A 24,396-nucleotide genomic window follows, 5' to 3' on the forward strand; every position below is an offset into this window, starting at 1 on the left:
GTGACCAAGTCCCTAAGTCTAGTTTTGGGGTCTAGGCTGGCTGATCAGTTCACTATAGTGTGAAAGCAACAGGCCAGGCTTTGGAACTGGGTTCAAATCCCAGCTGTCACCTACTAACTGTGAAAACAAACACACGGTACAGCCTCTCGTCAAAGTGAGGATATAACACATACAGTGACTGCGGTTGATGCAAAGGAATGGGTGAATAGGGTTTAGCATGTCTGCACACATCAGGCTTCATTAAATACTAGTTCCTATTCTTCCTCTTAAAACTGGAGACCTAGGGTGTTGAGTTACTCAGCGAGACTGTGAAATCCCTAAGCGCAGGAAGCATCTCCTAAATCTTGCCCAGTGCACATCAATTTGTAAAGAGGCAATTCCCTCAGTGAGAAAGCAAAACAAACCATTCATCTGGGATGCACTGATCTGCTCTATCTCCATCTCCTCCCATTCTCTTTCAGATTGTTTCCTTAGTCATTAGTCTTAACGTGGCCCACAGATCAGCTAGGACTGGAATACGACCGAGAATCAAGACCAAGACGCTGGTTTCACTAGTTTGGAAGCAGTTTTAATGGAGATGGAAATGTTTATCAACTCAACACAGGTACCCCAAAATACAAAGCAAAATATCATCTTCAGCTGCATAGCAAATACGATTTAAGAATTTAACATCATTATTTGATCACAAGCGTAAATATAAGTCACCATAAATAAATGTAAATTCATTGTACAAAAATCCCCAACTCTTAATACAAATATGGTACATTTGACAGTTTCTGAAACAGATTTTTTTTTTTTAACTTTTTAAAACCTAAGATTTTTTTTCCTGGTTCTTAAGACACACAAAAAATCAAAACTGGGGCAGTAATACCAAGAAGGAAAGAATATTAAATGTAGTCGGGGTTCCTAAATAAATGCTGCTGGCGAGTCAGGGAAATGAAACGTCTCCCTCCAGAAGGTGAAGACCTCAATTTATTGGGATTAAGCTTCTTGAGGATAATGGGATTCTACCCAGACGTCAAACTCAAGGTTTTGAATGCAGGGCGGGAGGGTGGGTTGTTCTTGAAATAGCAATCTCATCAAATGGATGATGCAAATCTCCACAAAAGCAATGGTCAAGGATTTGGAATGAACTCTAGGACTGAAGAGCTGGTCATCTATCTGAAAGAGCTACTGTTCCCAGACAGGACTGAAGATTTAGAAGGCTCTGGAGCTGAGAGGTTTTATGCGGGTTTTGAAGGCATTTTCTACTGTGCACTTCTATCATGTGCTGTAACTCTCCCTTTGGCCTTTGGGACACATCTATGGTCATCAACAGGGAAAAGATAAGAAGTCAGAATAGGAAGTGGCAGCTCCAGACAGGAGGATCTGCCAGCTTCCACTCCGAACCACTTTCCTTCCCTACAAATATTTTCTTTCATGGCTCAGAGGGAGCTCAAAGCCCAAGGTTAGCAGTGGAGAGAACCTCTATAGCTGTGGTCCTCAGACGTCCACGTGGAACAGAATAACTCTGATAGCTTGTGGAAAGTGATTTCCTGCCCCTACTCCAAGAGACGCACAATCAGTGAGTTTGAGGTGGGGCACGAGAATCTGCCTCAGATGTGCTAATCTCAGGAAGTCCTGATGTTGGTGGCCTTTGGACCACACTTGGTGATCCCCCTCTCTCTCCTCCCTGTTGTGCATGAATACATTACACAAATCTCTTACTACGGACACTTCCATGCTCTTTCCATGGGGTTAAAACGGGCCATCTGGTTAATAGCAACCATTTCCGTTCATCTTCCCTGAGGGAGGGGACCATTACTGCTCTATTTTCTTTTCCTCCCTTGGCTGGGGAGAAATATCAAATGTCTCATTTTATATGTTCTCACAAGCTCAGGGTCACAGACTCCCTTTGAAGATGAGATGCTCTGTAATAAGACATTCACTTCCCAAAGGCTTCCGTCCTAAGCTTAGTGGGAGATTCTGCAAGGAATTCTGGTTCAGTCTGGGAAATGGAAGTAGACTGTCCCTGTGAGATATGCTGCATACCTCAAAATCTAAGTTAAGGAACATTAAGGAAATTGAGAGCAAAAGATAAAACGTCCTCAGAATCTTTTAGGACAATGAAAGTCCTGATTCACTAAAACAGGACTCCTCTTTGGGGGAGTATCTTAGTATTAAGAACTCACTGACAAATATTATTTATACCCCTTACCTCTTTGATCCCAAGATATTTCTGGCTTCTGCTAAAATAACTCCTTAATATTTTCTTTCTCATGGGAGTTTTCCTTGATGAGAGAGTCTGGGCAAAGAGGTGGTCCCTAATTTGGTCGCCAGCTAATGCTGTGGGCAACACATGCCTGACTTGTTCAATGCTGCATCCCCAGTGTCCATCACCCTATGTGGCTTGGTGCTCACTAAGTATTTGCTTAATGAATAAAGGACCATCGCACCATCAAGCTGATAAGACGGCTGAAGAGCTTTCTCTTTGGGGCCATGGAATTCCTGGCTGTGTTCATAAATACTGCTTCAACAGCAGGCCTGACCATCTTCCTACCCCAGTTTCACTCGGTGAGATACAGTTGTGAATGCCTTTCGAAGTTCTCTAGGAGTGCCCTGTGGTTTTTGGGACTCTATGGAAGGCCAGAACCAACACATCTACCACGGCACCAATACCAGGAACCTCATTCTCTGTACACTATGGCTCAGTGTCTGGTCCAGGAGTACTCTTGGCAGTAGAATCTCTGGTATCCAGAGCAGGAGGAGATGCCACCTGGGGAACTGGAGGGAGGGAGCCACAGGAGGTGAAGAAGCCAGAAAGTGGACACATGCCCATCAGGCCAAGCTGACATTTTATGGCATGGCCACACCCTTTTCATGATCTCTGAGACTTCAGTCCTGGGGTTACATGTGGGCACCGGGCAGGAGGTCACATCTTGGGAAACAACCATGGATGTGGGGTGGGGCCATGAGATGAAGAAAGGGTGAAACTAGGGCTCTTAACACAGCTGAGGCAAAAAAGAAGAAAAAAGCACATACTGCCATTTCTTTTCTTTTTTTTTCATTTACACTATGGAAAAACCACCATGGAGATGTCATGGGAGAGCATGCACAGGCCCAGCCCTTGGGTGTAGATGTGTTTGGGGAGGTTCTTGTTTGCTTCTAGGTCCATCCCACACGCTGTCCAGTCGGACCCTGTTGCAGGCTGGCCGTGGCCTTCTCTCTCCTGCTTCTTCTCCCTCTCCAGGTTGAGGGTCTGCAGGACTTTCCGCCTAGCAGGTGGTGGCCAAGGACTGGTGGATGGGGGGCTGGAAGCAGCGCACATGCTCCACGGTGGAACTGTCTGTCTCCACGGACTTCATGTACTTATTCAGGATGGCAAAAACCTCATTGTTCAAAATCTGGTACTTCCTAATTCTGTCTGCCATCTTCTTCAGGGGCTGTAGCAGGACAGGGAGGAGCAGGTTAGGGGTGGGAGGAGGGGATAGAGAAATAAATCAAGAGCAAGAGAAGAATTCAGTGAGGGTGTGGTCCAGGGTGCTGATGCTTCAGTGATCATGTCACTCTCCTGCTTAAAGGCCTTCTATGGGTTCTCAGAGGTCAGCAATCAAATGTTAACTTGGTGATAAAACTCTCTGAGTTTGCAAACTTACTACAAAGCTACAGGAATCAAAACAGTGTGCTAGTGGCATGAAGACGGACATATAGACAATGGAATAGACAGCCCAGAAATAAACTCTTCCATATACGGTCAAATGATTTTTGACAAGGGTGCCTAGAACATTCAATGGAGAAAGGATGGTCTTTTCAACAAATGGTGCTGGGAAAACTGGATATCCATATGCAAAAGAATGAAGTTAGATCCTTATGTTACATCATATACAAAAAACTAGCTCAAAATAGTTTGGAGACCTAAACATAAGAGCTACAACTATAAAATTCTTAGAAGAAAACATCGAGGAAAAGGTTTATGATATTGAATTTGGCAATGACTTCTTGGATATGACACCAAAAGCACAGGTAATAAAAGAAAAAATAAATTGGACTACATCAAAATTAAAAACCTGTCTGCATCAAAGGACATCATCAACAGAGTGAAAGGACAAACCATGGAATGGGAGAAAATATTTACAAATCATACAACTGATAAGAGATTAATATCCAGAATATATAAAGAATTCCTACAATTCAACAACAACAAAAAACAAACAATCCAATTAAAAAGTCAGCAAAAGACTTGAATAGACATTTCTCCAAAGAAGATAAACAAACAGCCAGTAAGCACATAAAAAGATGCTAACATCACTAATCACTAAGGAAATGCAAATCAAAACCACAATGAGATACCACTTAACACCCATTAGGATAGCTATTATCAAAAAAACCCAGAAAATAATACATTCTGGGAAGGATATGGAGAAATTGGAACTCTTGTGCATTGCTGGTAGGAATGTAAAATGGTGCAGCCACTATGGAAAACAGTAGGTTGGTTCCTCAAAAATGAATAGAATTACCAAATAATCCAGCAATTCCAACTTCTAGGTATACACCCAAAAGAAATGAAAGCAGTGACTCGAACGGGTATTTGTACACTCATGATTATAGTAACATTATTCACAAGAGCCAAAAAGTGGAAGCAACTCAAGTGTTCATTAACGAATGAAGGGATAAACAGAGTGTAATATATCTACAATGGAATATTATTCAGCCTTGAGCAGGAAGGAAATTCTTACACATGCTACAACATGGTGAACCTTGAACACATTATGCTAAGTGAAATATGCCAGTCACAAAAAGACAATTATTATAGGATTCCACTTATCTGAAGTACATAGAGTAGTCAAATTCATAGAGACAGAAAGTAGAAGGGTGGTTACCGAAGGCTGGGAGGAGGGAATAATGGGGAGCTGTTTAACGGGTACAGAGTTTCAGACGTGGAAGATGCAGAAGTACTGGAGAAGGATGTTTGTGATGGCTGCACAACAATGTGAGTGCACCTAGCGACGCTGAACTGTATCCTTAAAATTGGTTAAAATGGCAAATTTTGTTATATATATTCCACCATAACGGAAAAAAAATCCTTTATGAGGTGGCTTCTGCCTCTTCCTCCTCTCAGCTGGTCCCGGAGACTCACCCTTTGTTCCAGCCATACATCTTCACGCCTCTGTGCCTTTGTTCTGGCTGTTCCTTTTGTCTGGAACATTCTCCCAACCTTCACCCCATATTCTGCCTGGCTATTTGCTGCTGGTCATTCTGGACTTAGCCCTGGCATCACCGCTACAGGAAGCCTTTCCTGGCCAACCTTCCCGGAGGCCTCAGCCAGGTTCAGACAGCCCTCTTGATGCTCCCACAGCAGCCCTGCTTACCCCATGACAGTGCTTCTCCCATCCTGGCGCCTGCACAACTTTCGCACTGAGTGAAAGTTTGTGCAGATGAGGAAGCAGCATCAGCAGACTGTGACTGGCACTGGGAGGGTGTATTTCAGGTCTGGAGCCCAGCCCTGCCCTGCAGGTGACCTGATTCATCCCAGTGGGTTATGAGCAAGTGACTCATGGCTTCCTATGAGAAGGTCCCCCTAGGAGAAGGCTGCTGAGTGTCATTGGACCTACCTGCAGTGTGGGGTGTTGGCCTCCATAAGCAGCTCACCCTCCTTTTCAGGTGAACGCCTGCTTTCAGGCCTGGCCCCATCTCCCAGGCCCCAGCCACGAGCTGCTTACCACATTCTTAATGATTTCATCCTTCCCGTCCTGCCTCTGTACTTTTAGCAGGTGGTAACAGAAGTCAAACAGGTCGAAGCGACGCTGCTGGCCCAGCAGGACGATGATGGAGCAGCCAGCCCAGTTCAAGCCATCACCGAAACACTGCCTGGGAGTGGGGAGAAGAAGCAGCTGGAGTGAGAGGCAGGGGAGGGAGGGAGCAGGGGCCCTCATCTTGGACCAGGAGTACAGCGAGTGAGCAGGGCCCATCTCTGGGCCAAGTCTCTTAATCCGTAAAATGGATACAAATGAAGCTGCAAGTGTGGATTCACTTGTTCCAGGGACTGTGGTTATATGATAAGCCCTTCTAACTGCAAAGGGGTGTCAGCCTGTCACCCCACTGATGTAAGAAAAACTACTTTTGAAGACAAATTTGCAAGGAAAAAATCCAACCAGCCCTTCAGATTTATGTGGCTGATTATTTTGGGCAAATCAAAGGAGAATCTGTCTTGGCTCCATAATGGAGCCAGAGGGACACCTGTGAGGGGAAGGGCCATTTCAAACCAGGAGACCAACTGGCCAGCGCACGCTGAGAGGACAGGGACGGGGCCTGGTGGGCGCAGGAGCCGATGCTGCTGGCGTGAGGGGGCTGTGAGTCTTCTTGGGCCTGGTAAAGCTCAGCCTGCAGGCCCCCAACCCTCACCAGCAATTTGGGAGGCTGTGGACTCATCTCTCGGCTGTTTCTTTCTCCTGAAGCAGCAGCCACAGCCTAGACTGGGCAGAGTTTCTGGCTTCCCCATTACTGGGGCTGAAAGGGCGGCCCCAGCAGCTGCTCTGGACACAGCCTCCCATCCCAGTCCCAGCGCCGTCCCTCCAAGAAGCCTTCTCTGGCCCTCATGTGCTTCCTCTCTAGAGCTCTGGGCTCCTGGAGGGCAGGCCGTGTGTGCCCCCTTTACCACTCTGTTCTTGAGGCGTAGCTGGGTGAGCGAAGGAAGAACTGGGCTCTGTGTCTGTCTTCTCTGGGGACAGGACTGGGTTACTCTTAAAGGCCTCCTGTTTATCAGGAGGAGAGGCCTCACGAGCCAGGCCACCATGGGCAAGTTAGGGCCTGACCTCCGCCAGGGAAGCCTTTATTGTTCTATGAAGCCTGGAGTCTTGTGGGGGGTGAGGTGGACAGTGAGGTTCCTACTGACAAACCCTCACCAGAGCTCCCTCCTGCCCTCTTAACCTGCTCAGCTTCCAGTCTCAGAAAGAGAGGCCCTGATGCACACACTCACAGGCACATGCTCCATCTCTGCCTCCAACGACTTGTTGCTTTTCCTGGAATGTCCCCTTCTCCCCTCTAGGATCTGAATTCCAGGCAATGTTCAAGCTCAATTCTAGTCTGTGAATTAAATTCCTTTAACCCACTCATCTCTCTTCTTGGGCATCGGTCGCCCTTCCTGCCCTTCCTGCAAAGCAGCCTCAAAGGGTGCACCTTACATCTGTTTTTTGTCTCCCCCTGGCCCCGTAAACCCCACAAAGTCAGAAACCGTCTACTTTTGCTCAGCATTGGTGCATGTCCAGCACCCAGCAGTGACCGACATGCAGTACATGCTCAATAAACAGTAGTTGGGCAGCCCACCCCGTCCACCTCTCTGGCTGAGCTCTGGTGGCCTGATGCCTCTTGGGGGAGAAGCAGGTTGAGGGGTGACCTTGCCTTCCCTGGGGGTACTCACTCAGCTGTGAACTCGTTGGTCCCCACGGGGATGCAGTAGACGAACTGCATGGCACTCCAGAGCCGGTGGAACTCCACGCACTCGTCAACGTGCATGACGCCGTTGGTGGGCGGTGGGCCCCGCCAGATGGGGTCCTGCAGGTAGCTCCGGATGCGGGTCAGGATGACCTCGAACATGGACAGGCCGCAGCATAGCCGCTCCTTGGTCAGCAGGTCACCCTCTCGAGCGATGGCGATTTGCTGGGAACGGAAGGGTGCGTAAACCTTCTATCCTCATCTCAGACCCCGTCTTCTACCCCTCACCAGAGATTCCTGAACCCTGGAGCTGGCTGCACCTGGAGTCCGTTCACCAGGACTGATGTCTGCCCAGAGCAGGGCGCTAACTTTACAAACCTGAGTGCAGCAGCAGTGAAGTCTTGTGCTAAGTAAAACCTAATGGGAAGTAAATACCATTCATGGAGGAATAGTTTAAAAAAATTTCAACCTATGCATGTAACGAAATACTAGAGGCCACTGAAAAGACTGAGATAGACTACTGCCAGGATTATTACTACTGTACTATTATTACTGCCCTAGCTCATACTCACTGAGTGTGTGTAATACACTAGGCTCTGTTCTCAGTACTCGATAAAAGTATTGACTCCATTTATTCCTCACATCAACCCCATGAAGTAGGGGTCATTATCATCCCCATTTTACAGATGAAGAAATTAAGGTTCAGAGGCAGCCACCGGTGGTAAAGCTGGGATTTGAATCCTGTTAGTCTAGATCTGTTGGCTAAACTGTTAAGCGAATAGAGTAAGCTGCAGAAAAGGATGTATACTGCAACCCTGTTAAAAGATATCAACAACACAGAATCCCACAAACAGACACACAAAACTGTCCATGGGGTGTGTGTGTAAACCATTTTAGAAGGACTAACAGCAGCTGTGGGAGCAGACGGGCTTGGAGAATCAGGTGGGACGCTCACCTTGTACTTTAAATACTTCTGTACAGTTGAATGTGCAACAGTGAGTGTATGTCACTCTTTCCAAATTTGCCGTTGACTTACAGACTTATTTCCCTCCAATTAGAAGTCCTCTGACCTTTGTAAACGATCTCCACTAATAATTTACACTGGCTTCTCAACCGGCTTCTGGTTACTGCATCTCTAATAATCAGCTGGCTGGACGAGCACATCAGAACACATTACTGTCTGCCTTGTGAAGAAAAATGTCTAGGAGCAGAGGGCTCCAAAGCTATCTGCCACGTAAGATAGAGAGATAGACAGTCAAATCTAAGGTCAAAGTAAGGTCTCCAAATCTAAGGACAAAGCTAATGAGAGTTGCTTTCTGAGAATGGGAGGTCCCAAGGCACTCATGGGGTCAGCAGCCCAGACGGAGGTCTCCCAAGGGAGCTAATTTACAGAGCGACTTCTCCTCTATGAATTGTCTCTGTCCTTCTTCTCTGAGTTAACAAGGGAACAGAAAAAGCATCTGCGAAAATCAATTTCTGCCTGGAGGACTCGGATACAGGGAGTACCCTTTGGAGAAGGCTGGTATCTGGATACTCCTTCTTTATATAATTCCGTGTGTTTTCTGGAAGTCTTGTACTTATTTGTTCATCTTAACGACCATGTAAGGTACCCCAACTAAGGATGCAAAACAGTGATTAGCCCATTTTATAGATGAGAGAACTGAGATTGAGACATGAATTGTCTAGCACTAGATTATGTGACAATTCAGGGGTGAAGGGGGAACAAGGACCCCTGCCAGAATGTTCTTTCCATGACAGCACTGGAAAACAAAATTGGCCACCTCAATCTGTCCCAGAAACAAATGCAAACAATGCAATACTGCGAACGCCTCCTGGCTTTCAATGTGCAGCAGACTCACGCTGTCACTGACTGAGATGTTACGTTAGTCCACTGAACCCCAGCTAGCTTAGAAACCAATAATTTGTTAACTTTTCTTTGGTCTCTGGGACATCTACGTTTTAGACTAGTATTCCTTGAGGGCTGGGAGATTTACAAAAGTGGCATTTCCTCTCCGGCAGAATGTCTAGGCTTTTGTTTGTTAAATACTCAGCACTTGATAAATTGAGATTTCTATCAGTTCCAAGGAAAAATGGGGTTCACCAGAACAGGGGAGGAATTCAGTGTTCTAACTGGAAACACATGCCAAACCCTGGGTGCGAGAGGCCAGATTCTTGCAGGATGACACCAACCGTGGAGCAGACACATTTATATGTTGCTGGCTTGGGGGATTTCTCCCTAAAAGGAAATCTTTAGAGGACCTCCTCTGTTCAGCCCCTGAAGACCAAAAAAGAAAATGTGTGCACTCCACAGCATCTGAATTCTGTCTGCGGTGACTCAAAGAACCCAAATGCCACTCAACGTCTAGTCATCGTTTTCAGTAGGAAGTGGGTGGCACGCAGGGGGTCTGCTAGGGTTGGTCATCCGCTTGACACCTCGCAGATCGCGTTCTGCAATGTGCTCCAAATACTTGCCACGTTTTCCCAGAGAAGAGGCTGCCTTCTGCCCTCTGCTGAGGATGTGAGTCCTCAGACTCATACGCTTTTGTGATAACAGGAGAGAGGACGGCTGGAATGCAAGTCCAAGAATGGATTTGAATGCTAAACCTCTTAAACAGTCGGCTTTGGGGAACAAAACAAACCAGCTTGGCTTGTTTCACCACAGTGCCCTGTTTCTCTTCTTCCTGAATCCTTCCCCCGGTGCCCCTAAAATGTCAGCTTGCTTAAAGCAACTTACAGGAGAACCACATTCTTTTTGTTGTCTCTCTTTCTACCCATTTCTCTTCTTTCCTGACTCCCTGCAGAGTCTCTGAGTTCTCTGAAGACAGGGGTCCTGTCTTACTCATCTCCACGTTCACAGCGACTGGCACAGGTTTGTAAAAATTAGCTTTAATTACAGAATTAACACATGAGCTCATTCACCTTTGAAAACATTAAACATTACAGATAAAGCTGAAGTCTCCTTTGATCCCCCCAACTCTGTCTCTTTCATCTCTCTTCAGAGGTCGCCACCATTATGAATGAGGCGTGTATGATTTTCTAGGAAAAGTTTTACTTATGTGGTTTTGTTGCGTGTGTTTTAAAAAAATAAAAATGGCACCATCCTCTATGAATTGGAGGGCAACTTGCTTTATTTACCTACCCACGTGTTATGATTTATCCACAGGGATGCATCAAGATCTAATTTTTCCTTTTCATTATTATATGGCGAGTACTTAGCATTTAGATGACTTTACCACATTTTATTTAGTCGATCCTTTACTGGTTGACATTTAGGTCGTTTCCAGTTTTTGCTTTAACAAACAATGCTACAGTAAACATCTTGTCTTCCTGTAAGTGTTTTTCTAGCAAAGATATCCAGAAGTGAACTGCTGGCTCACAGGATGTGGAGTTGTAATTCTGAGAGATAACTTAGCGGAATTCTTGATACCTAACAGGGAAATAATAGATACTTGTCTGACTTCCTCCTTTCGTGGCAAGAAGGATGATACAGTGGGTAGAAGAAACAACTCAGGCCTGAGAGTCAGCAAATCTCATTCTAGACCTGCCCCTGCCACTGACAGACTTTGTGGTGTCAGACATTCTTTGTCTACCTCTCCCTGGGCCTCAGTTTCCCCACCTGTAAAATGAGGGTGTTGGACCAAATGCTCTCCCTCTGAAGTTCCCTTTGGCTCTCAGAGTCCACAGTAGAAGGATCCTACCTGAGGGGTCCCCAGCCGCTCGATCAGAGGGACCAGGTGAAGCGGGGCGTACTTGGCTTCCAGGCGTTTCATCCGGACCTCCAGACGCTCCCCCTCTGCAAAAGTAGTAGGAGGCAGAAAATGAGATTCAGGTCACACCAGGGCAGCTGCGGGAGGAAACGCTCTCAGAGGACCTGGTGATGTATTATTCTAAAACTTGGAGGAAGTGTGTAGAACCTTCTCTTGGAGCTGGCAAGTGTGATCAAGACTCACTTCAAGGAAAAAATGTTCTATTATCTCTGTCCAACAATGGAATCATCTACCTCATGGGGTGGTGAGTTCCCCATCACTCAAAGGACTTAAACCAAGGCTAGACAGAAACAAACTAGGGATGTTCTAGAAGGAGCAAGGAACAAGGCTGGGAGTATCATTTCCAATTCTACCATTCTCTGACTATTCAATGGCTGCCCAAAGTTTTAACCTTCCCCCTTTTTGACTGGAGATCTGAGTTTACCGGGACTAAGTGAGCATGAGGTTCAAACTCAAGTTGGCTACTGAGCTGCTGTTAGCGCTTTCTTACCTTTGATGTAGACTCGAGGCAGGATGTTCTGGAAGGGTGCAGCATGGAGCAAATCACAGACTTCCTCCTGAGACTGCAAACAGAGATGGGGGGAAACAAAGAGAAAATCAATTTCATTTTAAACCAGGAAGAATTTTCATTCCTAAAAACTTGAGCACTGGAATCAGCCAGACCTGGGTTCAAATCCTGGCTCTTTCACTCACTGGCTGAAGGATCTTAGGCAAGTTGCTTAACCTCTCTGAGTCTATTTATTTATGTGCAAAATGAGGATGAGAATAGTACCTATTTTAATGGGTTGTTGTGAGGATTAAGTGAGAGAATGCCTAGCCTCCTAGGGTAGTCCCTGGCACATAATGAGTATAATACATTTTCATTATAATCTTACAAGAAATTTGTTGAAGAATTCAAATGAGTGGCAGTGGGATCAAAGAGAGATGATGGGCCCCAGACTGTGTTTATCTGGTTGACTGTGAGGCCTGTGGGTTCAAAGCAGGTAGCTGGGCCAATCCTCCAGCCCACTAATCCGGGATGATTCTGTGAAAAGGCTCATGTCTAGTTGGTTTTCTCCACACAAGACTCCAACTAGTGAGAGAATAGGGACTAAAACCCAGGACAGACAGGTTTTGATGGTGACTTGTCATGCATAAAAGCAAGCTTAAAAGCAAACATAGATCACAAGGTTGGAGGGAAAAGTCTGGGGGAGGACAGGCCTAGAGGCTATGGTCTAATGGGCTTAGTGCCCCAGGACCAGCTCATGATCACTGGATTTCAGAATAGAGGGTTAGGGACAGGGACCCAGAGAAGCCACCCTCTACTGGGTTTCGGTTTTTCTTCTTTAAATTGTTGGGATTTGTATTAGGTAAGATCCAGGCTTCATTCAACTCTGACACTCTTGGATCCTAAGCATCTGAGAAAAATCAGGATTGTGAGTGTCCTTGGCTTTCTTTACCCAGGCATGGGTGGAACATGGATCATCCTAGAAATCTATAGGCCAGCTGCTCAAGAAGGGAACCCCCAACCTCCTTTCTGTAGTAAAGATCAGTCCTTGAAGTGAGGACAGCAGAGGGAGGACAAGCGAACTCTTCAGAGGGACCTGCCTAATCTGACTGACTGTAATTCTCAGTCTCTTAGCTAGAGGGGAAATTTTCCCTTTCTTAATTAAGCTGTTTCTCTCCTAACCAGTGAATCAAATAACCTGTTGCTCATTGCTCTAAGTTAGATCCTTTGACGCATCACATGACTTGAGGACTTGGCTTATTAATCATTCAGGCTATTCTTTATTAATATGGTGAGTTCTACTGATTGAGTTTTGAATGTTGAACCAGGCTTGCATTCTTCGGATAAACCTCACTTGGTTGTGAGGTGTTATCCTTTTTAAGTACCGCTGGATTTTATTTGCCATTTTTTTGTTGTTGTTGAGGATTTTTACTCTATCTTCATTAGAGACATTGATTTGCAGTTTACAAATGTTTTTGGTTTTGGTATTAACATAATGCTGACCTCATAAAATAAGCTGGGAAGAGTTTCCCTCTTTCCTATTTTCTGAAGAGATTGTGCAGAATTGGCATTATTTCTTCCTTAAAGGTTTGGTAGAATTCACAAGTGAAATCATCTGCCTCTAGAATTTTCTTTGTGGGAAGTTTTTTTTCCTTAACTAGGTATAAAATTTCTTTAGTACCATTAGGTACTAATGGTACTGAATTAGGACCATTCAGGTCATTGATTCTTTTCCTGAGTGAGTTTTGAGGGTTTGTGTGTCTCAAGGACTTGGCTCCTTTCATCCAATTTATGGGCAGAGTTGTCTGTCGTACATCTTTATTATCCTTTTGATGCCTGTGGGATCTATAGTGATGTCCCTATTTCATTCCTGATATTGGTAATTTGTGTCTTCTCTTTTTGTTCTTGGTCAGTCTGGCTAGAGGTTTATCAATTTTGCTGATTTTTTCCAAAGAACTAGCTTTTAGTTTCATTCATATTTCTCTGTAGTTTTTCTGTTTTCAATGTTACTGATTTCTGTTCTTATCTTTATTATGTCCTTCCTTCTGCCTGCTTTGTGTGTAATTTACTTTTCTTTCTCTAGATTCTTATGGTAGAAGCCAAGATTACTGATTTAACATCTTATTCTTTTCTTAATCTAACATTCAGGCTATTCTTTGATACCTCCAGTAGTCAAGAGCTCAGCACAGAACTGGAGGCAGCGCAATCCATTTTTGAACAATGATAATGGTTAGAAAGTTTGATTTTGTATTACACCAAGGCTGCCTCCCAGTAGTTTCCTTTCATGATCTTTGTTCTGCTCCAGAGCATCAATGAATGTGTTTCTCTAGCCAGTATCTTCAGGCACTCCTCTCTCCTCCTTTCAGCGATGAGCTCCTTACAAGAGTTTTCTACATCTTTCTCCATTTCCCAGTCTTTACTTCTCTCCACAGCAAACAGAAATACCATTCTAGCTATATTGCATCATGGCAACGGCAATGGCCAACATTACCAAGGACTGCTCTGTCACCAAGTTCAATGGACACCTTCCAGTCCTCATCTTATTATGGCATCTCTACTCTATTAGGCACTGTCCTTCCTCAGCTACTATGACAATGAGTTCTGCTGTTTTCCATCATTTTAGTTTCTCCTTTTTAGACTCTTCAGCAGGTTTGACTTCTAACTAGCCCTTAAATGTTGGTTTTCACCAAGGTCTCACTTTGTTTCCTTTTTCTCCTCACTTTATTCTACCTGGTTTGTCTTACCTGCTCCCAAGACTACAAGCATTGCCTTTGATTCATCAACTTTGTATTTCCAGCCAGACTTCTCTCAAGCTCCAGACTTGGACATCCACCTCCTTGCTAGATTATCTCCACTTGGATATTCCACAGCTCGACATTTCTAAAGCTGACCTTCTTCCCTTCTCACCTGTGGTTCCTTTGCTCAGAGAATGGCACAATCACCTCCTCATCTGCCCAAGCCTAAAACCTGGGGCTCATTTTCTCTCTCTTCTTCACTTCCCATGACCAATTAGTCCTCATGTCTCTTGATTCTCTCCACCTTGACCACAATGCTATGATGTTCTTAGGGGTAGGGACGCCTTCTCTATTTTTGCCTCTTAGTCCCAGTGCCTAGAATATAATAGTTTCTCAATAATTACTTATTAAATGAACAACTATTTGTTATCCCATATGTTTCTTAGATGAATAAATGAATTTATTTATCCACATGACTATCCTCCAAGTATGAGAATGCTATTACATCCATTCATCCAACAAATATTTATTGAGCACCAGGCCCTGCTCTAGGCTTTGCAGATATGATGTTGAACAAGTTAGACTAGATCTTTGCACTCATGGAATTTACATTCTAGTTGACAGAGACAAACAAAAACATGTAAACAAATCAGAAAATTTCAGATTGTGATAAAACACAACAGACAAGCTAGAGAGTGACTGGGAGTGGGGAAAGCTCTACTTGAGACAGTGGTTAGGGAAAATATTTTTGAGGGGGAGATTCTTGCGCAGAGAATGGAATGAAGTGAGGGAGCCAGCCATGTAGACATGAGGTAAGAGCATTCCAGTGCACAAACTCTGGGTGGACAGTAAACTGAACTATAACGATGCAGGGAGTCATAGCACAGTCTGAAGCCCCAACGGCAGGGAGGGACTAGATCAGAGGGGGCCTCACAGGCACGGGATGAAGTCTGGCTTTTCTTTTGAGTTAATGAGGAACTACAGAAGCATCCCACGCAGAGGATTGGTACACAAGGCTCCACTGCCAAGTTTTCTTATCTTTCCTTCAAAAATTCAGTTGCTCCTAGAAATGTCTTCTTACTAGAAAAGTTGACCATTGCATGAACTATCAACTTTCTATTTTGTTAATGTGAGTAAAATCGATCTTGGGAGCCACTTAGGGGACGGAGGAAGGGGATGAAGGCTCCGGTCCTCTCCAAGGAGAGCAATGCTGCTGCTTTATTCATTTTACGCGATGAGCTTCCACTTCAGATTTCTTTGGGGGAGACAAGAGTGGTCCATTTATCCCCCTCTGCACTGCCCCCTCCACCCTCTTACCGCAGTTTTGCAAACTGCAGGACCAGAGGCTCGGGTGGGGGTGGGGCGGGGGAGGGGTGTCTCTTCCTGTTGGCATGCTTCCTATGTGTTCCCTACCTTGTAATGCCACTTGTTGATGAAGGTGAGGAAAGAGAGAAGAACGTGGTTTCCCAATAGAGGTGGGACAGCATTTGCCTGGAAGGTCTCAGAGGATGAACTATGTGGCCATTTGCATAATGAGGTGGCTGTACACTCTGCAACACCTTTTGTGGAAGGTATTCGTTTGGCATTCGTTAGTTAGATGAGGCCATTGTGACTGACAAAAATGTCCAGTTTGGAGCACACAAAGGCTTCTGTTGGGGATCCACATAAGCTTCCATTGTGGGCACCCATGCCAATAGCTGACCTCCCTCTTGTCTAATCTCTATCTTAAAGGATCCACACTTGGCCTTCCACTCTGCCCAGGAACCTATCTAGCCGTGAAGTGCACTGAGAGTAGGTTTGTCCCCTACTTGCCCCCTGGCTCTTTCTGCTCTAGCCGGGGCAGCTTTTTGTTGTTTGAATGCACCATCTGTGCACACATCACAGAATTTCTGCCTTCTCTCTGGAATGCTCTCTAACCTCTTTCCTCTACCCGCTTTGCTTAGCAAATGTCCACTCTTCCTTCAGATCTTAATTCAAAGCATCATTCCTTCCAGGAAGACTTCCTGGACTCCTGTACAACCTCCCTGCATGTGCAGGTTCCTTTGCTATGTGTCCACAAAGAACCAAATTCTTTTCCTTTTCAGTAGTTGAACTCAATCTGTATTATACATGCCTAGGTGTCACTATCTGATTAACATCTACCTCCCCCTACTGGAATGTAACCTTCATGAAGGTAGGGACAGTGTCCATTTTTTACCATATTTTATTCCCAATAGTCAGTACAGTGCCTGACAGAGTAGATGCTCGGTAAGTATGTGGAATAAAAGTTGAATGCCTGTGGTGTGAAGGGAATCGAGACTTAGAACAGAATCTCTCCTATTTTGGGTTTTCTTACAGAAGCCTAGGTGTTTCCCCTTATCATTAAGGGAAGTATTTTCTCTTCAATGTTATTGATCGCTCTGTATGAACAGTGTGAAGTATTTTAAAGAAATGCCCCATGTAGTAAGACTTTCAGGTGTTTTTAATTTTCTATCCCTCTCTCTCTTCCTTCGTTTTTCACTAGTATGTATTTACTAAATTTTCTACATTGAACATATATTTAAAAAAATTGAAAAAAACTCTGAAAGTAACCAACTCTTTATTTTAAAATAAGGAGCTTTTGGGGTCTAGATGCTGGAATCAGAGGGAAGGAAATAAAATCCATTTGATCCAGCAAGAGTTGCATAGGTTTAATAATGTAAATGGTAGTTGTTTTTGTTTTCCGTTTTTTAGGCTACACTTAAGGAGAAATCAAAGATGCGGAACAAAATACAAATCTTACAAAAATTACAGCTGTGACGATATAAAAGTGAAAGTGTAGCTGACAGGAAGCAGGAGGTGTTAAATGTCAGGAGGGGAAGTCAGGAGTGTTAATTTCCTCCTCTTCCATGGAAAGGAGTCAAGATACTAAATAATGTTACCAAACAAACTAACAGAGGTGTAAGTGTATTATCTATGATCACATGAGAAAACAACAGAAGTAAAAAGTAACATAATCCAATACTGAGAGGAAGAGAGGGGAGAGATGTAAATGAGCTAAAATCTCATCTTTCCAACTAGGGAGTCAGTAAGTATTGTCTACAGTTGCTAATTGAGGAATAGTTTAGCCTCATATTATTAAGCATTATGGTGGTAACAAGTGGAAGAACCAAAAACAGAAATCATTAAAACAGGCTGCCTTGGGGATTGGAATGCAGGTGGGGAGAGGTGCAGTGGAGCCAAGAATGATGTTTTTCATCATAAGCTCATCTGATTATTTGATTTGTTAGCAAGTGCAATTAAGATCAGTTTAACGGAACAAAATGAAGAGGTTGGAATAAATGGTCTCGAAGGATCCTTCTGTAGAACTGAGAGTCTGTCACAACATAATCGCCCTGTCCTTCAGGGATGGAGGGGAATGAACGTTTACTGAGCACTAACTATGTGCCAGGCGCTTTTTACCCATTGTCGGCTTTGTGCTTCAGAGCATCCTGTGAGGCAGGTAGCTCTCACGACCCCAACCCAATGGCAAGGCTGTTGAGATGCTCAGGAAGGTGCAGTTTCCTCATCAGGTCTACCCAGCAATAAGGAAGCAGATGGGCTGATATGGAGACCCGGGGCCACCTCACTTCCACACCCACTGCATTTCCATGGCAGCCCATGCAGTCCAAGCTTTGGAAAGCTTGAAATATTTTTCCCTGTCATTATACATACACGTTATGAAAAAAAGGGTAAAATTATCACAAACAGAAACAGGAGAAAATTACTTAAAATCTTACCACCTAAGAAACTTTTTACCCTCACTCATATCTGATAGGATCACATCATTTGTTGTTTTGTTTACTGGGTTTCTAGTCATAGCTACTAACATTCTTTACACACAAAAAATTGTGACATATATATGCAGTCTGAAGAAGAATGAAGAGTCTTCATCTTCTAGCGGAAGAAACAGGAAATTACTGAAACCTCTGTTCTCCAACCCCCAGAGGTGACTTCCATCCTGAATTTGTGTAAACAATTTCTTTGCAGACAACAAAGTTTTGAAGATCTGCCATTGTGACTCCACGGTAAATAACCAGACCACTCACGTGGTCACTTTATACCTACAAATTCCTTCTTTCTTGATCCTCCAACCAAAGTTCTCCGTTCATTCTTATCCATCCCTCAAAGACACATTCAAGTTTCACCTTCTAGGATTCTTTCAAGTCCCTCCAGTCTACAGGTTTTCTTTTTAAAAACTGATCAGAGCCCTTATTCATTCAGGGCGCCCACCAACCTGTCTGCAGGTTGAGCTGTCTAATCTCGCCCCAGCCCAGGGTCCTGAAGTCTGTGCTTCTGATGGAGAATCAGAGCAGTGCTTCATATGTCATGCAAACACTGATTGAGAGAGAGTCTTCTCGGAGAGACCGGCCATACTCAGGCCCTGCATTTAGTCTGATATGAGAGGCCAACAAGAAGAATATGGAGAATCCAGGTATAACATTATCTAGAGATCAAACAAGGACATGCCAAATTTTGAACACTTTCATTCTGACTAAGCTATAGCCTGAACAGAAATTAAGTCATTTATTCATTCAACAAACAATAAGCATCTATTACACACAAGTCTCCTGCAAGGTGCTAGGGATAAAACAGTAAGTGAGGGAGACCTGATGCACGGTCCTTACCAAGATGATGAGGAAAACAAATAAACGGGCACTTCTAGTCAATACTACAATTGGGGTATGCATGGAGGCTATGGGAATACACAAGAGGGGCAACCAGCCCAGGGTTCTGGGGAGAATGATAGGGAAGGCTTTCTGGGGAAGGAAATGCTCGGCTCAGACCTGAACCAGGAGTGAGTGTTGGACAAGCGAGGGGGAACAGCATGTGCAAAGGCCCCAAAGCAAGAGGGACCACGATGGGTGAGGGACCGACAGCAGCTATCAGTGCTGGGGGAAGGTGACATGAGATAAGGAAGGAGGGATAAGCAGGAGGCAGATGAGCAAGGATCTTGTAAACCTCGCTTAGGCACTTGGATGCTATCTTGATGGTTCCATCAAAGAAACGGCATGATCAGTCCTGCAGTTTCACCTTCTGGTTTCAGGTGAGAGAGAAAGGATGGCAGGGCATGAAAGGGGTGTTGGGATGGCCCAAGCAAGAGATAGTAGGGCCCAGAGTAGTGGCAAAGGAGATGGAGAGTGGGGAGCAGAAATCGGAGACCCAATAACAGACTGGCTGTGAGGGCAGAGAGAAGGGAATGACGTCCATGCTCATTCACGGGCTCAAAGGACAGAGCGAGCATGCAGGCAGGAGGAAGCTGAGATCAGGTCTGGGCAAGGAGAACTTCTGATGTCTGTAGACATCCAAGAGAGGTTTAAAAGGCAACTATATATAAGGTCTGGGGCCCCGCAGAGCCTGGGGAGTGGACACCAACTTGGGAATCATCAGCAGGAGGATGGAAACTGACTCCAGGGGGAGGAAATACACAAGTGCCAGGCTAGGTGTGGGTGGGCACTTCTCAAGGTGGCCTGACCCTTCCAGATATTTCAATTCCTCTGACTCTATGAGACCAAAGAGAAGGTGCAAAGTGCCACATGAGATCAAGGGGAGACTGATAAATTCTGGGCACTTCCATGTCTACCAACACACAACCTGAACAGGATGCCAGGCCTCTTTTCGAGCTAAGTGTGGAGAAGAATGCTACTCCTGTGCATTCGGTGCTACCTCCTCCTTCCTTCCTTTAGTTCACCAAACATCTACTGAGTGCTTGCTCTGTGAGCTGACAGACACGCCCAAGACACAGAGACAAGGACGGTGTGCTCCACATGCCGCAGAGGGGCCTGGATGCTGCAGGAAACACAATGACAGGTAAGACAGGAAAAACTAGATTGTAATGAAGTGACATTACAGTGGGGGAAGACAGCCAAGGACACCTGTGACTGGGAAATAGAACAGACTCGCTAGGTGCAAGAGAAGTTGGCAAAAAAGGGCTCTGGGGATGCGGAGTTGGGAGAAGCACCACCAAGGTCCTTGCAGAGAACAGGCATCTGATAAAGTGTGTGCTGCGTAAGAGAAGTGAGGGAATGAGGGAATGATGGCTCTGAGATGGGCCTGAGAGGATGGGCAGGGTTTTGAAGAGCAGGAAAGGTACAACTGCAAATAGATGGGAGATAAGATCAAAGTCAAGGTGGCTGCTATGAAGAGAGCAGGAAGTCACTGGCTCAGCTTGTGAGGGAGGGGTGGCTGGTGGTGCAGGAGGCAGGCAGGAGCCAGGCTCTCGGGCCTTATGGGATGAGGCCAAGCCCCCTTGCTGTGGCGGAGGAGGAAAGGGGACTCCTGGTACCTGAGGGACTACCTATTAAGCTCCGAGGACTTTCTATTCATTACCCCATTTAATACAAGGATTCTAGGAAGTAGATCCTTAAGCCCAGCCTTTTTAGGGTACGGAAAATAAGGCTCAGAGATTTAATCACTTTCCCAGAGTCTCAGAGCGATCAAGTACAGAGGCAAGACTGGAACCCGGGGTTTCCAAATCCAAAGATACGCCCTTTCCATTAGAGCGCCTGGAATCAACCTGACATCAGGCCGAGACAACCCAATGTGACCCACCCTTGCCTTCTCCTCTGCGCCTCGATACCATTTTGGTCCTGTTCTGTGTAACGCTCTCTAGACTCAGTGACACGATGTCTTTAATGTAAGGCACGGTGCATTCCTTGGGAATACGCATAGTATAAGTAAATACTGTGATACTTCTTACTAATTGAAGAAATGGGTGAAAAACTGGAGCTGAGGTCTCTCAGGATTTTCTTGCTGACCTAGGCCTGGCGTGACCTGTAAGTGGGCCACGGGGCCTACAGGACAATCATCTCTTCCAAATCCGGCCCTACCCTGCTCTTTCATTCTGCTCCACTTGCTGAGTTTTACAGCCTGGATGTAGCATTGATCTTTCCTGAGAGGGACAAAGGCATGAGGATTCCCCTGGGCATGTAGCAAGTCTCAATTTGGGACTGTTGATTTTAAAACTCTACGTAGCCAATTAGAACCTGTGGGGTGGTAAATGTCCTCACCATCTGAGTTTCCCTTACTTATTAGGCCCACCGGGCCCTGTCCCCTAGAATACATCTCCCTCAGAATCATTAGATTACACACCCAAAATGCTGGGTGTTGGGAGGGAAAGGCTGGGCCTGCAATGTGGCCAATACAACAGCAAAGGCCCCAGGGAGCTCTGTTCATGGCAAATCACTGGAATGCGAAATCAGCAAATTCATGGTCTGGAACAAAAAATGGAATTAAGTCTGAGTTTTAATTGGAACAAAGATCCAGGGTCTTCCTTCCATCAGGCTGCTTTGACATGGAAACAGCTGACTGGTTCATAACATCGTTAGTGTCCTATGCCTTGCTATATGGCCTTGTTATGCTGGACTGTGCATCTGACCAAGAGCAAGTGGATATTTCAGTTGCCTCCCAGATACCAAAGCAGGACAAAGTCCAGTGCTAGACTGTCAGGGCAATCGGGCAGTGTCGAGGGGTCTCAGACCACTCTGCTTTCACTGGGAGATAAGGATACCAACTCGTCAGGGTTTGTGTTTATTTTGGGGGAGGAGGATTGATTTCCAACAGAGATGACAAAAAAGTATCACCCAGGGCTGCTGTGCATGGCTTCTGCAGACGGTGTACTGCCCAAGGGCATCCCATCCTACAGGGAGCCAAACATATAGATGTGAGAGATGGCTTGTTTATAATGTAATCATTTTCTGGCAGTTGTATTTTGTTCTTTAAAAATCAATATATGATGATAATATTTCAAAAGCAGGAGGTGAACCATCTTGAGGAAGGATACCTGTTATGACTGGCCTGAAGGCAACATATGTGCTAGTGTTGGCCCTGGGGTCATCTCATGTACCAACCATGATTATGAGGCAGTGGTTGCTTTTGGAGAGAAGTCTGGCACCACATTTGGGCTCAGCAGGATCAATTATTAATGTCTGCCTTGGCCTAGAAAAGGGGAAGTGGCACTAAAGCTACAAATTTTTTATCCTTGATTTCCAAGACCATCAACAACAACAACATTTTAGTTACTTTACATGTATTATTTGACTTGACATTCGTCATTTTCTTCTGGAAATGCACCCAATACTTAATTCACTTTCTGGGCAAAGGCTATCCTTTGAAAAACTGTTAATTTAGTAGATATGGGTTCTTTTTTCCAGCGTTATTGAGATATAATTGACCTATAATATTGTGTAAGTTTAAGATGTACAATGTGATGATTTGATACACATATATGTTGAGAAATGATTACCACAATACAACTCGTTAATACACTCTTCCCCTCACACAATTACCACTTTGTTGTTGTGGTGGTGGTGAGAACATTTAGGATCTACTCTCTTCGCAGCTTTTAAGTATACAATATAGTCTTGTTACCTAGAGGCACATTAGAGTACATTAGATCCAGGAAACAGGTTTTTATAATTGCTACTCTAGCCCTGTTCTTTTTGTTAGCTAAGCATTTATATTTATTTTTGAAAAAATAGAAAATATAAATTTTTTTTTAAAAAGGAAAAAATTTATAATTCCATCACCTAGGGGCCATCACTGATAACCTTTCAGGTTTATCCTGCTGCATTCTTCCTTGCAAAGAACACTGAAGCATCTATTTTAAAATAAGGATGGGATATAATTTACCTACTCCTCTGTAATCTATTTTTATCACTTCGTGTATACTACGAACATCTCATCACGTGCGGTGCAGAGTTTCTACTTTAATGTTTTTCTTCGGTCTGTTTTTGGTTGTTTTTGGCCTGGAGGAGTCTTTTCGGCCCCTACACCCTTTCCTGAGTGACCATCCTACCGCTCAAAATGATTTGATAAATGAATATCCACTAAAGTACATGCTCTCACAGCATTCTCTTTCTCCCAACCCATCTCAGCAGGCTTTGCATTTTAGTGGGGCTTTTAAAGATCAGATAACATTTCAAATCAATGGAGTGAGTCTTTAAGAGGAGAATTTCAGACACCGTGAGAGAAAGTAGCAGGGAGGCATATGTTTTGGGGGAGGTCCTCTTGGTGCCCCTTGAATTATAATACCAAGGAGGTAAATGTAACAAGCTTAGGGTAGAAGCCAAACACACCTTGGGCCTGCTGCAGATCTTTAGCGTGCCTCAGTTTCTCGACCTGTAACCTGACCTTCAGTCTGCTGTGTGGTTGGGCTGCACAGCCAGGGAGAGGGTGGTAATAAGAGACGGGGCTGGAGGAGAAGGCATGCCTGAATTCCCGGGCCTTGCGGGTCAAAGTTGGGAGTTAGAACATTAAGTACAATGAGAAGCCACCTGTCAGCTTTAAGCGGGAGAGTAACATGATCTGATTTATAATTGTATGAAGGTCCTTTCGCTGCTATATTGAAAAATCAGCTGTCATTTTATCCACTAATGCTTCACTTATTAGCAAATTCCACCTTTAGCAAGAAGGGAAAGGCAGTAACCCTCAAAGATGCTGGGCTTGAGACAATCCTCTTAAATTGAGCACAGGAAGAAGGCATTATTGGTTCTTTTTTTCTCTAGAAGACCCTGAAACAGAGGTAAAGTCTGCCGACCCTGGCCCACGGGAAGAGGGCAGCCGACAGCGGTGTCTGGTGTTCTCTCAGGACCACTCGCAAATCCCGCGTGGCCCCCTTCTAATTTGGACTGGCCGGCTTCCCTAGCTTCATCTGCGTTCCACGATCCTGAACTGATATTGCCTGCTGGTACATCAAAGAGATGGGCAGCATGAGAGTTGAGGCTGAGTCTGGCGCTAGCAGATGCCTCTATAAATTTAAAAAATGAGGTCAAAAGTAGCTCCTGGGCATATGTTACCAAGAATAAATCTCACCAACTAACAGAAGTAGCTGGAAAAAACCAAAAACTCTCCTAACTTTTCTTCCTCCTTATACATCGTGACCTTGTCTGCTCAGTGATCCTTTTTCTTCTTAACTTTCCAGGTTCCATGATGAAGTTTCCTTTTTCCCCTTCAAATTTACGTTAAGAAAAATATTAAACATATAAAGTATTTGAAAGAA

The 24,396-nt window shown here is 44.8% G+C and overlaps 1 protein-coding gene across 11 annotated transcripts in view; it reads right to left on the reverse strand.

The window, feature by feature from the left end:
* Positions 1-546: 546 nt before the first annotated feature.
* Positions 547-24,396, reverse strand: part of CYFIP2 (cytoplasmic FMR1 interacting protein 2) — a 125,247-nt gene continuing 101,397 nt past the window's right edge. For all 11 annotated transcript variants that reach the window (XM_008514973.2, XM_070570389.1, XM_008515012.2 and 8 more), the window contains 5 exons: positions 11,668-11,740; positions 11,109-11,203; positions 7,397-7,635; positions 5,700-5,847; positions 547-3,422 (listed from right to left, as the gene is read on the reverse strand). In XM_008514973.2, coding sequence (XP_008513195.1) covers positions 3,255-3,422; positions 5,700-5,847; positions 7,397-7,635; positions 11,109-11,203; positions 11,668-11,740 — 723 coding nt within the window. In that variant the 3' untranslated portion in view covers positions 547-3,254. The remainder of the gene's footprint in view (positions 3,423-5,699; positions 5,848-7,396; positions 7,636-11,108; positions 11,204-11,667; positions 11,741-24,396) is intronic.

The sequence above is a fragment of the Equus przewalskii genome, chromosome 13, assembly GCF_037783145.1.
Source record: "Equus przewalskii isolate Varuska chromosome 13, EquPr2, whole genome shotgun sequence".
NCBI classification, from domain to species: domain Eukaryota; kingdom Metazoa; phylum Chordata; class Mammalia; order Perissodactyla; family Equidae; genus Equus; species Equus przewalskii.